Here is a 16,441-nt window from a genome sequence, read left to right on the forward strand (position 1 = left end):
TACAAAAAGTTGAACACTTTCTGCGTTCCTTTTGTTTGCAACACTCAAGGACTGCTCTGTACTCTGTATGCAGTGTACTCCAGATCGGCTGAGTGTAAAACTATCTGTGGTAAACTGCAGAATCCATTAAAAGCTGGCTGTTTGAACACACACAACTACATGCACGCACACTAGTAAATTATTCTGATGTTTAATCGCAGGTCGTCGCATAAAATTTTAAATTCAAGACTGAAAGGATTGTAAATAATGAAATATCAGTTGCACTTCTACGAAAACAATTGGAATAGTGCAATGTCGAAATATAAGAATAATCAAAACTATGCAAGCCATGAAGATATTTCTGTCTCACTAATGGCCGTTTCTAAGCGCCTTCAATGGTGTAACTTTGCAGTTTGAAGAGAAAATTAATAAAAAGCCTGCAATAAAGCTACACAGAAACTACGCCTAAGACTTACTTCTTACGGGTACATCATGATACTGGTGAAATTAGAAAGATCTAACTAAAAACTGCAGTAACACAGACGGGCCTTATAAAATTTTATCTCCAACTTGAAATACACTAGCTGTTAAGATTCGGGGCGTGGATATAAGTGGGCTATTATTTAGCATAACGTATAATTCAGCATATACTCGAGCCTTTCAAAGGGAATATTTGGCTGGGGTATTATCCGGGACAATAAAAAGGTTACGGGTCTCATTGTCAAAGATATACTGTTTATAGCAGATTTACTTGCCGTGATATTTTGGGGAGATAGTGAAGACTTGAAATGGTGCTAAAATATATTATTATCTACGTCTGTTCTTCTATAAAAAGAGAAGAGGGGATCATAAATCCTTATAAATGTAAGACTGGGTGCTCCCCGTGGTTACACCTGCACCCCGAGGGACCCTCACCGCGCTTTGGTAAAAAGTAACTTAAGTTCTTGCTCAAAACTAGCTGCGTACATATCTTCTGTTTAAATTATTTGACGAGACAGACAGATACTTTCTACTTTAAGGACACTTGGCATTTCATAAATGCAGACTATAAGCCAATGTATACTATTTGATGGGAAAATTCGATAGATCTTTCCTGATTCGTAGATCAACAGCATGACATGTAACCATCATGATAGAGACTGACCTATTGACTTGTATGTCTTCAAGCGATAAAAGAGATTTGACGACCTACATTCTTTACAGTGAACATTAAATATTACTTATTTTAATGTTCTAAGAGTCATAAGAAGCTGGTCATCAATTTCTGTCATAACTTAAATTTTACGGCCCGTTATGAAGCCGTTTCTGTTAAGTTTAAAATCTATTTGGTCATTAAAATTTTATTCAGGAAGATTTTAATATTACTTATGGCCGACTTGCACTTAACTTAATTACGCCGGTGGGGAATAAGTAAATCTAAAAAATTTAAAAGAACGAGTCAGTTACAAAGAGTATCCATGGAGTTTCTTGTCCTTAGGAAGCTAAATTTGGAATGGGCAACTAGATTTTTTTTATACATATATTTTTCATTTATACGGCATAGATTTGAATGAATGAAAAAAATGGCTTTGAATAAAAATATATTAAGTTCAAGTTTCCTAAGTAGATTGCTAGCTAAGACATTAAGGTCAAGAATATTTATGACAATGGCGACTATCATCCAAAATAATACCTTATTTCCATGATAAAATAATAATTTATACTTACCAGCAAAAATCCAGGCATATTTGGGTACTTCTTCCATATATCAATGACACGACTAGGTCAAAGACATAAGTATATGAAACAGCCTCTTAACCAGTCTAGTCGAAGATTTATGTATTTTTGCGATCTAGTTTTATTTAGTACAGTTTTGGACTGTTGTTAGAGAAAATAATATTATTCGAAGAGTACCTACGAATAAAACTATCTTATGTACCTATAGGATTCAAAATAAATCTTCCCTTAACTACTTTGTTTTGTAGCCCGATGATTATTGCATATCTAAATAAATAATAGTATGACATTAAATGCACGAAAACATTATATTTATCTAGAAATATCTCTTCTCATTCGGAAAAGAAATGACCACTAAGGTACTCTTTAAATGTCGTGTAGTTTCGAAACCTGACAAGTAGGTGCTATTTATACTTTTTTCGACTGGCATCATTGGCCACCCAGGCTGTATAAGAAGAAATCTTTGCTCACTAGATAAAGGTAAATAACTGAAGGATGCAGTACAATTTGAACACCCCTGATCGTCTCTTCGGAATGTTGCTTTCTTAAAAGTCTCTTATCCTATCGTTGCAACACTTTAAAAAGACATTTCAACATTATTGTCAAACATTAGAGGAGCAATATAATTTAATTGGTCCTACGGGTCGCTTTCAAACGATCGAGACAAGACATTAAGCAGGCGATAAAATTACTTGAATTTGAGAATTCTAAATACACTTATATACTATAAGAAGATTATTTTCCTATAGGAAGATTTAAAATTTGATTATTTCTAGCTTCTGCCAGCGGTTTCACCGACGTCCCGCAAGAGCTTTTTCAGGCACCTAGATAAAGCCATTATAGGCCTCCTCGATCAATGGGCTATCTACTGCTGAAATAATTTTTCAAATAGGACAAGTAGTGAGATCAGCTCGTTCAAGCAAACAAACAAATTCTTCCAGTCCAGCTTTACAATATTACCTATAGATCATAGGATGAAGTTTGATTATCGTTTAATGAAAACACCGCATACAAATTATAATTATTTGTTTTACCAACTGTTGCAACAATATTTATCACAACAATATAATAAATGGCTCCATAGGTATGTTTAATTACGAGTACATACAACGATTACCTACATAATTGCAAACACAAAATGATTGCGTAAAATAATTGGCCGATGTGTGCTTACATTGCTTGTGTTATCATAATGTAAATATTTGTTTTATTCCCATAAATATATAATTATATGTTGGATAACATTATTTTCCGCCTGCGCCTGCTCATATAGCAACTTAGCAGAAGCGACATTGCTCATTGATGTTATATAGGAACATACACAGAACAATACCCGATAGACCTATTGTATGCAAAAAATTCATACTTATATAATAAATATGAAACTAACTCCATTCGTCTGTCTGATGCGCTTTCACGTCAAAACGACTGTACCGCCTGGGACCTGACTAGAGTCTGAGACAGGACATAGGCTACTTTTTCCGATGAAAGTGGATATCACGGAACGTGAGTAAAACCGCGCGGAATAGCTACTTACCAAATAAAAGTTGAATTCCGAATCCCAAAACGGATTTAAATTTTTATTCCGGTCCAAAAAGCATGTTTGTTATGTACTCGGACCCAACAAATTATAAACGAAAACATTCGCTAAAAAGTACATGTGTTATATTAACCAAATTGATGCGAGTCCCCGGGAGGGTTTGGCCCTCACGCCCTCAACCCGCTATTACTTACCATATCGCTATGTGTATAAAATCTAAAACATGGAACTTTTGGATCGTGTACCAATCCATTTTGTTTTTGTTTGTAGCGTAGCTAACTGTAACTTTTTGTGTATTTGGGAACATGAATTTGGTCTGAAACGTGATTTGACTATAAAACGTACCTAAGTCAGTTACAGCGTATATTATAAACATATTCTACTAAATATTAATGAGGTATTATTTTCGTCTTTAGTAATTTACGAATTATAGATATTATTATAATCTAAACTTATTTTGAATGACGTCGAATAACTAAGGAGCGACTCACCCATATTCTGAAAAATCAGCAGAACGTAGGTAATCATTTATTAAATAACGAAGCAAAATAACGCTTACATACAATTCCTACAAATATTAAATAGTTAAAGTTTGTAATTAAACTAATAAAATACCTACAAAATTAATTGCAAACTTCTACCGTAGTACCTACCACGGTTCGTAGCTACATTGAATACAAACAAACTTAGTTAACGAAACTAACATTCAATAACTTCCAACGTTATAAATTGCGATCGTTTTTCAGAAACTAGAACTGCAAATGAATTGCATTATAGAAATCAAATGCAGGAATTCCTTTGTATTTTTAAGTTCCGGAAAGTTAGCTCACTGCGATTTATTTTATATGGAAAAATGAAAAAGTAAAGCTATTTCAATGGTTTCTCCTTTTATGCCAATATTATGGCTTGCTGATGTTCGCGGACATTTTAGAAATGCTCGCACACAATTTATTACTGTTTGGTACAGGGAGCAGACCAGAAGGAAGATTTTTTTGCGGCAGTGTAACTCAGTGGCGAAATCTCGACTTGTAGTTAATAGGACATAGAGTAAACTTTCTCAGTGTAACATAAAAAAACTATTGGATCCACTGTTTCCACTCATCCCATAAGGACTTTGAACATGTTCTTCAACAGTTTCTAATTCTAAATATCAAAGCAAACACAAGGAACTTTAACCGCAAAAAGGCTTTTAAACGACCACATAAACGCCCTTAACGTATCCAAAAAACAATGAAGCTTAAATTAACAAAAGATCCTTGATTGATGACTAGACAAGTCTCTAATAAAGTGGTCTTTTGTAGCACTTATCATCGCTCGCTTTAATTCCCGCGAACAACGGAGAGTACAAATTATGGACGTCCATCCGAATAAGTTCAAGATGTTGGAGCCATTTAACTTGGTTCTTAAGATGGATAACGATCTATTTGTTTGGTTTTTAATGGCTTTGAAGATATTTTGTGATTAAATCTGCCAAAATGGTGGTCTTAGATTATGTCCTGATTGGCTACAAGCTTCTGGTAGAAAAGGATAGAACATTGATAAGTAAGGCCTTTGACCAGAAATGGGACAGTCCTAAGAGAGAAACAGTAAAACAAATGGTTTGACAACAATATCAGTGACCCCAAAACGCTTGTATTTTAATTCTTAACCATTTCCTTACATTTTTGTTGACACAAACATTGCTGGAAGAAGCACTATGATGTTACTAGAGCACATAGTGTGACTTTGACATATCAAGCTTGACCGAGTAACGCCAATCACACTAATATGTAATAGGAAACCGAGACCGTTTCAATTGATTTGAGTTCATTGCCAATTTATATCGTACAACTATTAGGTACATAGTACATAACAATATTATTATTGATATAAAGTTCAAGTTAATGTATAAATTATTCTTCTTTAGACTCTTCACTGACTTCTTGATTCTTCATGCCAAACTTTCTGAATGAAGTGAACATGACGCAGATTATGGTGTTCTTCAATAACACTTGCAAATCTTTCCTTATATGTATGTTACTGAATTTTAGATATACAGGTGTTACTGAAGATATACGGTATAAGGATCCAGTTCAGAAAAATCATAAAATTATAGTAATATCACAACTGAATTCATAATGAATTCTCTGTTTAATGATCTACTAAAGAGTTGTGTTCATATGCATTACCAGTCAGTTTCATATTTTTTTCTTCATCTTCATTACCTTGACCCACGCAGTTCCCTACATCACTAACATCCAAAATTTCTCGTTTCTAGCTCCACGTTGATACAGGGCATCCACCATGCCTGTTCCAAGCGCTATGCTCCTGCTCGAAGCCAGCTGGGGACCTGGGCATCGTGACCTGCAACCACGTCCCGATCCTCAGGGTGCCAGCCACTATCAACAGCTCGAAGGTCTTCATGCTGCAGCTGACTGGCAATCAGATCAGGGATTTGGAGCCTCAGTTCTTTCAAGCTACAGGTTAGTTGAGTATAAACCTTCAAGAGAGATAATGTGCCTTTTTGCAATAATTTTGCTAGCCCATTTGCATATATCAAGGAAAAATATAACAAAGCATCCTTATCCTTAGTTTTGTAAACGACAACTTTAGAAAATAAAATATATTTGAGGTCTTATTGTCCGTTCTTTTGCAAATAAAACGCTCAATGAACCTAGAAATATAGAATAGAGTTGGAATATGTTAAGGAAATATCTAATGATATTTTTCTTAGTATACCTTCTTTCATATAGGTAAACAACTTACAAACTCATCGTAAAAGAAAGATAAACGACTACATAAAGTTTCAGTTACAGAAGAACATAGAGTCAAACATAAAGACAAAACAACAACAAGAATTAATTTAATTCTACAATTAGCAGGCTGCATTCATAAAAGCAACAACTTTGATATACAACTTCCTTGAAGAAATGTATGCATAATACAATTACAGTTTAATTTTCATTAAAAGTTACACAATGGGGTAAATTATAATGATGCAAGTTTAACTTTCGCGGTTTGTAAAGCTGATGAGTTAATGTTAACAAGTAAATTGATACAGGGGTTTTATATACGTGGTACTCGCAAATAACTTACTTTTCTACAAGTATTTTTACTAGCTGTTTTTCCACGGTTTCACCCGCATTCCGTGGGAACTACTGCCCATACCCGAATAAAATATATACATTCACAGGGGGATAATATGTAATAATGAAAAAAAATATATATTTGGAAACGAAGTTTCGGAGCTTATTCATGTCAAAATAAAACCTTTCCTCCTTATAATTTAAGTGTAGATTATCAACTAGAATAATCCAACGATATCTCAAAACTTTTCATGACAATAGCGTTTTTCACGTCAGCCGTTAGAACTTACGGAGTCTACTTCGACACATAATTTCTACTTTAACATTCTACCGTACGGACAAACAACACCACAGAAATAAAGAAAAGTCACAAACAAGTACGAATGCCAACTAGATTACGCCGTAAACATGTATATTTGATGGCACAAGCATAAATTCTCATCTCCCTGACTGAGCGCCATTTGCGACTGACACGGCGAATATAATAAGCGAAGGTTTGTCTTAATCCTCCACTCAGCATTTCATACTGTAGACTGTACATAAGTAAACCCTTTAAATATGTGACGCTGAGCTAGAGACGGTTAAATCTGCTGTTATGAGCAGCGAGTCAGCAGTTTTAGACTAAATAAATACTCTCGCTGTGAAAACTAATTTTGAGAAAGGATTAGATAAGTCTGGTTATGAGATTGTAGGTCCAATTGATAAAGAAGAGTAGGAACAGGAACCATTTAAAATAACCCATCATTATTAAATATCCTAAAATCATAAACTCATAAATGCTATCATTCATGACTTTCACGAACCAGAAGCTCTAAAACACAATGTTTACTGGCAAACAAATTAGAACATTGCAAAGGGTAGGGTAAAGTTCAGAATAAATAAACACGACCACACGACTGTCCGCTCTGATGCTCTCGAGAGTTGTGGTCAAGTTTGTTTATTTGGAACTTGAATTCAACATATCCATATTTGCTTTTTGTTTGACGATGAAATTCGCCAATGTTTCCACATTCAATATCATAATGTCGAATCAGCTATATATTATTTTGGTTAAATCAAACATACATTATTGTTAGATACTCTGTCACATAATATCTCTCCGAAGCCACACGCGCCCTTAAACATCTTGAAAAATCTTACCGCCTTAAATAAATAATGACGCTGTTAACATTTACAAACGACCCCCATCTTCACATTACCTGAATCGGAAATAACAAGGATGTATATCAATACACAAAGCATCCTTTAAGACGAGATTAACAATTTAATGAACACCCCTAATATCTTAAGCTTCAATTGAAACGCTTGTTATTCTCACATAATCTAACAGAGACGATTAATTCCAGGCTTGTACCGGCTTGCAATTAACGAGAACCCGCTAGAGAGTGTCCATGAAGAGGCGTTCTATGGGCTCGACAATACACTTTGGGAATTGGAACTGCGACAGGACAAATTGACGTCTGTGCCTAGCAGGTCGCTCAGATACTTACAGAAACTAAGGCTCCTGGATCTGACAGGTGATTTATGTCTAGAATTTCTACTACAATTTAAGTTGTTGGTGTAAATTTTGAACTACATAGTATTGGCTTATTGGAGATCAAATTTAGGTGCTGCTTTTGACGCAAGCAAAGTTCAAAAGTTTTGAACCCAATATTGGGTCTTGGACGTAAAATACTTTGAGATTGTGAAATATATTCCCTTAAGATTTAACAAACTTTGAACCTATATTTGAGGTCATAGTCGAAATATTACTGTTTCGTGTTTTGGTAAATGCCTTTGAGCTTCACAGCAAATTAACCTACGGTAATACACATCGAAGTGAACTGAGACGATTCGAGTTACAAAATGGTTCTCTAAGTTGTTTCAGATTAGAATCTCGTGAAGTAGACAAAGTAATTACTCGCTCTGTAGTCTGAAAATTATCTGTTGAAGATACAAACTTTACGAATTACGAAACAACACGATCTTCAACGATTCGTACAATATCGATACCTGATTTCTATTTTGATAATCGATTAACAATGTTAGTTTTACGATTCCAGGGAACGAGATAACAGACATTTCTGGTGACAATTGGCGAGGTTTAGAACATACGTTAACGACATTGATACTAGCAGATAATTCTATAGCGAACTTGCCACTTGATGCTTTCTCTAGCTTGCCCATGCTAGAAACTCTGGACTTACATGGAAACCATTTATCTGTGATCGATAGTGGAGTTTTCCGAGATGGGATGAGCAGACTTAATAGGGTAAGTTGAAGTGATTATGAGACATAAACGTACATACGTGTAGACATAAAGAGTAAGGCATTTGCACGAAACTGAAAAAGACGGATAATATCGAGTTAAAATAGAGTATTTAATCGTTTTAACGTTTTTTATTATCTTTTGGAATTTCATTACAAAGTGATCTGCTTTCGGATTTCCTTATCACGTTATAGATGTTAAAGTTATTCGGGCAGTACTTTGTAAATCTATAACCAAAGCGTATTCTAAAACTTCATCTTATTCTAATTCCAGCTCCTTCTCGGAGACAATCAACTTGCCTACATACCATACGAAGAACTATCGCCACTACGTCAGCTGAGATTCCTGGATCTGTCCAACAATCTGATCAAGCAAGTCCCACCAGCACATGATCTAAATGGAATCAAACTGTCTTTGGATTCTTTGAAGTAAGGAAAAACCTATATTCGTCTGTATATTAGTGAAACAGTGTTTATTCCATCGAAACCACCTCTTTGCTTTAAAAGGTTCATTTGGACCATCATCTCATCTCTTATATGTATATGTATGTTTATTTATGCCTAATCTTTACAATGTTTCCTCACAAATTCCAGGTTAGACAACAACCTTATCAAGATACTGTATCCAGGATCGTTCAAGTACTTCAACATTTTGAATTACACGTCTTTGGATGGGAACACCATTTATGCTTTGAGAGTAAGTTCTCCATTTTTGTTACTCTGTCTCACGTTGCATTTTATGACCCAAACTATACCGAAATTTTATTTGTAGTGTTTAGTGCACTCAAAAGCATGATAAGTCCTGAATAATACGTATGGAGTTTGGAGAAAATTGTCTCATTTCAAGCAAATATTCTAGAACATGTTCCGAGAAACCACCAAATATAAGCCAGGAACATTATCGCAAGACGTATATTTCACATAAAAAGTACACCATTACGTTAGACCATAAAGAGGTTTGAGGTCGTAAAAAATTCACTCCCATGTTTTATTGTATCATTGATCTTACGATTAAGTTAAAATCAGCTGATGCTTGCGAAAGTTCTGGGTTTTATTTCATGCTTATCTTGGGACTGGTCAAAATGTTCAATTTTAGGATCCAAAATGGGCATTACTAGAACCTTGGAAACACCAAAAAATGTTTACAGTAGGTACTTTAATTTATTACAAGGTAACATAAGATGTGATAGCGAAGAGGGATGTAATAGTCTGAATTTATAGATGCACCAAACTCCAATACCGAAATCCTGCAAAATAAGCTATCCAAAACAAAACATAGAAGTTAGTACTATCAACTAATAATTCTGTTCCTATTCTCATTTTCCAGGAAGACGCCTTCAGAAATGCAAAGATCAAAACTCTCTCGCTACGGGATTGCAGTATATCAGAATTGTCACCAGCTTCCTTCGCTGGTCTAGAGAACAGCCTGCAGAGCTTAGATTTGTCTGAGAATAACTTGACCATGATATCGAAGTTTATGCTGAATAAGCTGGATTCTTTGAGGTTCTTGAACTTAAGAGAAAATAAGGTATGTTCAGATTTTTATTAGTTATGATAAAAAGTACAAGCAATTTATGAAAATGAGATTAACATGAGTTATGGTAGACGAAGAGGGGGATAAGATAGTAAAAGACCTAAGGAACGAATTGCAGAACAATAAAAGTGGAAAGGCAAAACATGACTCCAAGACCGAGTAATATTAGACACAATAAAAAAAGTTTTCATATTCCGCGATTTTCTCGAAAGAGACGATAAGCTTCAGATTATATCTAAGTTATTATGACCAAGGTCTTGTGTCTATATTTTCCCGAAGGCTTAAAAAAAAATTAAGATCTTTTTTATAACATTCCAGGTGGATGTAAATCTGCTGACATCAACTACACCTTCAGAGTACTCTACAACGTCGTTCAACAACTTCCAATACAAACTGTTTTACTTGGACATCAGCAGTGCAAGCTCCATTGAAATGAGCTTGCAGGATTTTAGAAGGTGCGTTTGTAGTTAAGTTTATATGAGCATTTAAGATGAAGGGAAAATATTCCCAATACTAACAAATTAATTGGGTTATCAGACAGAATGATAGACTGAGAAAGATTTTTGAAAATCTCATTTGAATGTGACCAAAGAAATATGTACCATATACAACTTGGTGCAATCAAAGTAAGCAAAAGTGATCTCAGGAAACTTTCAGTTTCAAAAATGTTATTAATCAATATTACTGCTGCTAGCTACGGACTCTTTATAATGATTATTTTGATTTCCAGAATGAGATCACTCCGCTACTTATCAATAAGCAAGCTCCTCCGTCAAAGTATAAGAACAGAAGACTTCCTAGAATTTGGGGTGGAACTAGAAGACCTGAAGATATTTGGCAGTACGGTGACCAGGATAGAATCCAGTGCCTTCCAACACGTTAGGACTATCAAGACCTTGGACTTGTCTGAGAATAATATTGAGTTCATTGATCCGTTTGCTTTTGCTGAGGTTAGTAAGTTCCACACTAATATTAGTGATAGAATCTTGATATATCTTCCTCTGAGGGAGCTACGGATAAGAATGGTATTAAGACTGCGAGTGATGAAATGCAACTCTTATACGACCCTAAAAAACGACTATAGATGATTTGTCAAGAAAATTTCAACCGTCAAAACGTCTTCATGGGAGCTACGTATGTTGAAAATGATGTCAATTTTGTATTCTATTACATGAACATTTTCAATAACATACCTATTTACTTATCTTTTTACAGTTACACAGCCTTACAACGCTAAAGATGGCGAACGGTCTTGCAGATGTCGTGAAGATATTACCATTTGAACCACTGAAAGCCCTAATAGAACTACAATACTTGGACTTAAGCAATAATAAGTTGAAGAATGTTCCAGACACGTCGTTCCATTTCTTGTACAAATTGAAACGCTTGAACTTACAGGATAACTATATTGATCACTTCTCTAAAGGGACTCTGCAGGTCAGTTAAATAGAAGTAATAGGTATATTTATTGAACTTAAGTAACTAGACTAAAATCTAACAGAGCCAAAGAAATTAAAACACAAAACTGATAATTATACTCAATGAGATGATGATTCAAATAATTCCAAAGTTGATGATAATGAATACATTATTTTACAGGGTGACATACACGTACAATTAGAAAGCATATGCCTATCCCAAAATCAAATACGACAAATAGTCCAACATGCATTTGTTGGTCTGAAAGAGCTACAAGAAGTTTTGATAGAAGATAACTTGATAGAACTCATACAAAGGAGAGCTTTTACCAGCCTTGATAATCTGAAGAAGATTAATCTGAAAGGAAATAGGATATATGAAATTAGTGAAGAAGCTTTCCAGAATATTCCAGCTCTTACTGAGTAAGTGAAAACATACTTTGCATATTAAAGGAAATGTTTAGGTATATACTACGGCCGTGCCGTTAACTGCATCAGAGAAAATCCGTCAAACCCATTTAAATAATGATGAGCTTAACTGCAAACTAACGCCTATGAATTAAATAAAAATGAAAAGAGAATTTATTCGGGACCACAAGAAAGTTCCCTCGCGTTACGAAGAATGGGAATTGAAAAGAAATTATTCTTTAAGAATCAAAAATATTTTCTTTTCATGCATGCAAAAGCATTAAATGCAAAAGCATGCCGAAAGGCGAAATGTATTGAGACAATATAAATTATTATATCACCATATCTGTAACATATTTTTTTTTGCAAATAAAGGATTTCTATTTCATCACTTATTCCAGGTTGGACATTTCATTCAACAATCTCGACACGTTCAAATTCTCGATATTCGACCAAGTTGGATCGGCGACTGCTTTGAAAGTCAACGCTTCGTACAACAGAATCGTTACATTAACCGATTCAAATGCTCCAAGCTTCTTCACATCTAACTTCTACCCACCACCTAAAGCCCAAAGTAAGTTATTTTCATTAAAATCGACTATAATATTGGTGTCGTGTTTTTGCTTTGCTTTGACTATTTGCATGATTACTTATTTTTTATTTATTTCTTTACTAATATTTTCTCGTTCATATTTTTTTACTTTCTCTGTCATCTCATTTGGGATCTCAAGATTATTCATCAAACATCAGTATGTATGAAAGTATGCTCTTTTCTTACTTATTTTTATTTAATGTTATCTTTTGATTTTCTTTATATATGCTTCTAATCTTACTTGGCTTTCTACTTTTTGCTTTTTGCACAGGTTTCACGTCGAATGAGGAAGAGCTTATTTTGACTCAAGGTGACAACCAAAATAATAAAATATATAAAGTATTTTACTCCATCATATTTTTTTACAAAACGATCTTATATTGAATCCAATTATTTCAGGTCTTGGAACAGTCTCGGTCAATATCAGAGTTTTGGACTTCTCGCATAACAATATTACCTATATCGCGCCTTATTACTTTAGGTAAGTTATAAAGATCAGGTAGAAATAAATTTCGTCTACATATATCGGCCATCAGAGTCCTAAGTTATATATTCTACATTTTCCAGGCATGCAGATTTAACATTGACTGAACTACATTTATCTCACAATAAGCTGAGAAATATAACTCGTGAAGTATTCGGTTCTATGCACATGCTTCAATACTTGGACCTGTCACATAACTACATCTACCAAATGGAATACGATTGCTTTAAGAGAGTTAAAAATCTACAGGTGAGGAACCTATTTATTTTTCTTCTAGTTTTTCCACATATCGAAAACTGAGATTACTAAAAAAAATTCTCTAATATTTCAGATCATAAACTTATCTCACAACCACATTATTGAGCTCCCAGTTGAAATATTCCACGACATGCAATCGTTGACATCTGTAGATTTGTCGGATAATCACATCAAGAATTTGGCTGATAATCTCATACCATCACCGGCTTTAGAAAGGTAAAACCTAAGTTATAATTACAATGGTGTAGGTTTTCTAATACAAGCAATAGATTGGAAAGAGGTTAACGAGGTAAAGATAGAAACGAACGGAGAACTGTTGAGACTTCACGTGATTCGACTGCTGAATTGAGTGGGAATAACAATGAACTATCATTTTCATTTACAGGTTAGACTTATCTGACAATGGACTATCAAGAATTCCTACAAATTGTTTATCGCCTGCAGCATCAGCCAATTTAGTGGAATTAGACCTAAGTGGCAACACCATACCAGCCGTTGCTTTAGGAGACTTGGTCCAACGATACCGGGTAAGTACTACTTCGAAAGATTTTCTAAAACTAATCTAAAATCCCTTTGCATTTGTTTGAAGTTTTGCCAACTAACTGCTCGGTGAAATTAAAGCATTTGATTTGCAATGTGTAAAAGTTGATATTGAGTATACTTACCATACCATAATTGGGAACTAATATAGTGTGAAGGAAACATGGTCATCTGATTAAAGGAACTGCTTCTTGGAAGAAGACTATTCCTTTATGAAATTGTGCAGTTGATCTTGACGAAGCTAAAGTAATGTGTTTGGCTGCAACGTAGATGTACAAAATGAAAGAACAAAATCAATCTACTGCGCAGAGAATATGGTTAACTTCAGAATTGCCAATATACACGTTGTATTCATTCAGTCGATTATTTTCTTTATATCAGTATTAAAAAAAAATACAAAAGAAGCTTCTAGTAAAGTGTCTCAGAAAAATCTTATATTACCAGTTTCAAAATAAAAAATCCTTGATCATGTTTCCAAAATTTTCTCTAACAGAGTTGAGTAGTATTTGCCAGTGTGTGCGTAGGTGCTAATGTGTTGTCCCTTCATGCATGTGTCGCCAGAACCCTGATCAGTTGGGCGAATACTGGCCCGAAGAGCCCGACTACAGTGACGAGTATATGTACCACACGGCTAGGCGAGATCACACCAGAGTGTTCCACCAAAAAAAACAATACCCGCAGAATATTTTGTACAAGGTAGATTGTTTAGATGTTCATGCCATTACTAACCTTGTTTATTTTGAATTAAAACACCTTTTTGCACTGCATTGTTTTCAGTATTTAGTTCTCTTTCTGCATTATTATAGTTTTGGTTTGTGGTTTTATCTCATGAAACTTTGTTTTCAGCTCAGCCATTATCCGTTTCTTTTAAATTTTCAGCATGTCATTTTCTTTATTGATTTTGTCTACTTTTATTTCTTTTTCAGTCACAGCCCGAGATTTTTTACTATTAGTTTTCATTTCTGTCATTATGATTAAAATATTTATTTTATCCTCCTTATCATTCTTGCCACTTTTATTCACATTATGCTTATATTTGCAGTCTCTAGCCTGGTTGGATTTATCGAACAACCATCTAGTAAGGATAGAAGGTGGATCCTTCTCTGCTTTGCCTAAACTAAGGTGGTTGGACCTCAGCAATAATTCGCCGTTCAATTCTGGAGAAAGAGGTACCACTATCTTCAAAGGACTGGAGAGAAGACTGTCCCATTTGGGGTTGAAGAATGTTAGCTTGCTTTCGGTGAGTATTTAAATACCAATACATTTTCACTTGAGACATGCTGCTATATTAGGTATCGAAACCACAATATTTATTTCAAGTTTATGTATTTTTCGGAAATTATTAACTAACTCTGGATTTAAATTTTTAGGTGCCTTCGATGTCATTATCGAAATTGAAGAGTCTAGACTTGTCATACAACAATTTGCCATCGATTCCTCCTGATACAACTGCAAACCTTACACGTCTTCGAGCATTGGACTTATCTTACAACGATCTTACTGCTGTACCTGTGGTAAGTTGTGTTTCTTCCAACTTTTGTTTTTATTACATATGTTGTGCATATTGTTTAATTGTAATCTTTTGAAAATTGTGAAATAAAAGGAATTTTTTAATCTTTCAGGCAACACATTCGTTGAGTGATCTTCGTTGGCTGTCTTTGTCTGGTAATCCCATCAGTGCCTTAATGAATACGAGTCTCTACGGAGTGTCTCCTCGCCTTGAATATCTGGATGTGACTCATTTAAGATTAAGGATACTTGAAGTGAGTTTCTTATTGCGATTGTACCAGGTAGATATATGATGGAGAAATCTATCAATCTCGACTTGGTAAAATCGCTTTTCCTGTGTCAGTCTTAGTATTATTCATCACTCTTTTACTAATAAATATTTTCATCTTTTGTTATATGTACTATCCATCAAACATTTTTCAGTCTTCATCTATCCACCCTGTTCTAACAGTAAATTATCCTTTTCAGCATGGAGTATTTAGCAAGATGTATGGTCTAAGAACTCTTAAAATATCAGCTTACACAAATGTGAGAGAATTTAACGTACCAAAGTTACTATCATACAACACTGGCTTAGAGAACTTATTGATAGACACCGATTATGATAACGTGGAGTTTGGCAAAGAGATGTATGGACCACTGCCGAATAAACTCGATAATATTACCATCACTGGCAGATACCTGAAGTATTTGACGCAGTACTTGTTAAGCGTAAGTATCATACATTTTAGTGCAAACGGCTTTTTTTATGTACCTAGGTATGAATTCGTGTTTTATTGCCACATGGCATTTTACCAACTCCTAACAAAAAAAGAGATTCTCAATTCATATTTTCAAATGTTTGATTACTTTTGTTTCAAGTTTTTATGATTTTAATATGACTTTTTGGTGTTTCAGGGAGTCCAATCCAAGGTACTCCGTCTCACAGTGTACAACACAAGCGTAGAAGAGATAGCAAGTGAAGTGTTTTGGAGACCAGGTAGGGTCACCAACTTGACCCTCGACCTCAGGAACAACGACATCATGAGGGTGCCCAACCCTTCGCAGAGACCCTGGCCAAAGGTCCCGAACACGGTGTTCCTTCAAGACATACTGATTGCTGGCAACCCATTGACTTGCGATTGTGGGATTGGGTAAGTTTCACAAAATCC

At 34.8% G+C, this 16,441-nt stretch overlaps 1 protein-coding gene across 2 annotated transcripts in view; it reads left to right on the forward strand.

Moving 5' to 3' along the window:
* Chp (chaoptin) overlaps nt 1-16,441 on the forward strand; it is an 81,217-nt gene that overhangs the window by 61,234 nt on the left and 3,542 nt on the right. Inside the window, exons 3-23 of one of the 2 annotated variants that reach the window (XM_021330535.3) lie at nt 5,493-5,697; nt 7,647-7,817; nt 8,343-8,551; nt 8,822-8,976; nt 9,142-9,244; nt 9,875-10,075; nt 10,400-10,536; nt 10,812-11,031; nt 11,297-11,518; nt 11,681-11,922; nt 12,309-12,481; nt 12,899-12,980; nt 13,067-13,232; nt 13,315-13,457; nt 13,627-13,768; nt 14,343-14,477; nt 14,824-15,021; nt 15,152-15,295; nt 15,404-15,544; nt 15,759-16,001; nt 16,188-16,423. In XM_021330535.3, the coding sequence (XP_021186210.3) occupies nt 5,493-5,697; nt 7,647-7,817; nt 8,343-8,551; nt 8,822-8,976; nt 9,142-9,244; nt 9,875-10,075; nt 10,400-10,536; nt 10,812-11,031; nt 11,297-11,518; nt 11,681-11,922; nt 12,309-12,481; nt 12,899-12,980; nt 13,067-13,232; nt 13,315-13,457; nt 13,627-13,768; nt 14,343-14,477; nt 14,824-15,021; nt 15,152-15,295; nt 15,404-15,544; nt 15,759-16,001; nt 16,188-16,423 (3,668 nt within the window). The remainder of the gene's footprint in view (nt 1-5,492; nt 5,698-7,646; nt 7,818-8,342; nt 8,552-8,821; nt 8,977-9,141; nt 9,245-9,874; nt 10,076-10,399; nt 10,537-10,811; nt 11,032-11,296; nt 11,519-11,680; nt 11,923-12,308; nt 12,482-12,898; nt 12,981-13,066; nt 13,233-13,314; nt 13,458-13,626; nt 13,769-14,342; nt 14,478-14,823; nt 15,022-15,151; nt 15,296-15,403; nt 15,545-15,758; nt 16,002-16,187; nt 16,424-16,441) is intronic. The other variant, XM_049837162.2, reaches the window with a different exon arrangement.

This window comes from Helicoverpa armigera, chromosome 14 (assembly GCF_030705265.1).
Source record: "Helicoverpa armigera isolate CAAS_96S chromosome 14, ASM3070526v1, whole genome shotgun sequence".
Lineage (NCBI taxonomy): Eukaryota > Metazoa > Arthropoda > Insecta > Lepidoptera > Noctuidae > Helicoverpa > Helicoverpa armigera.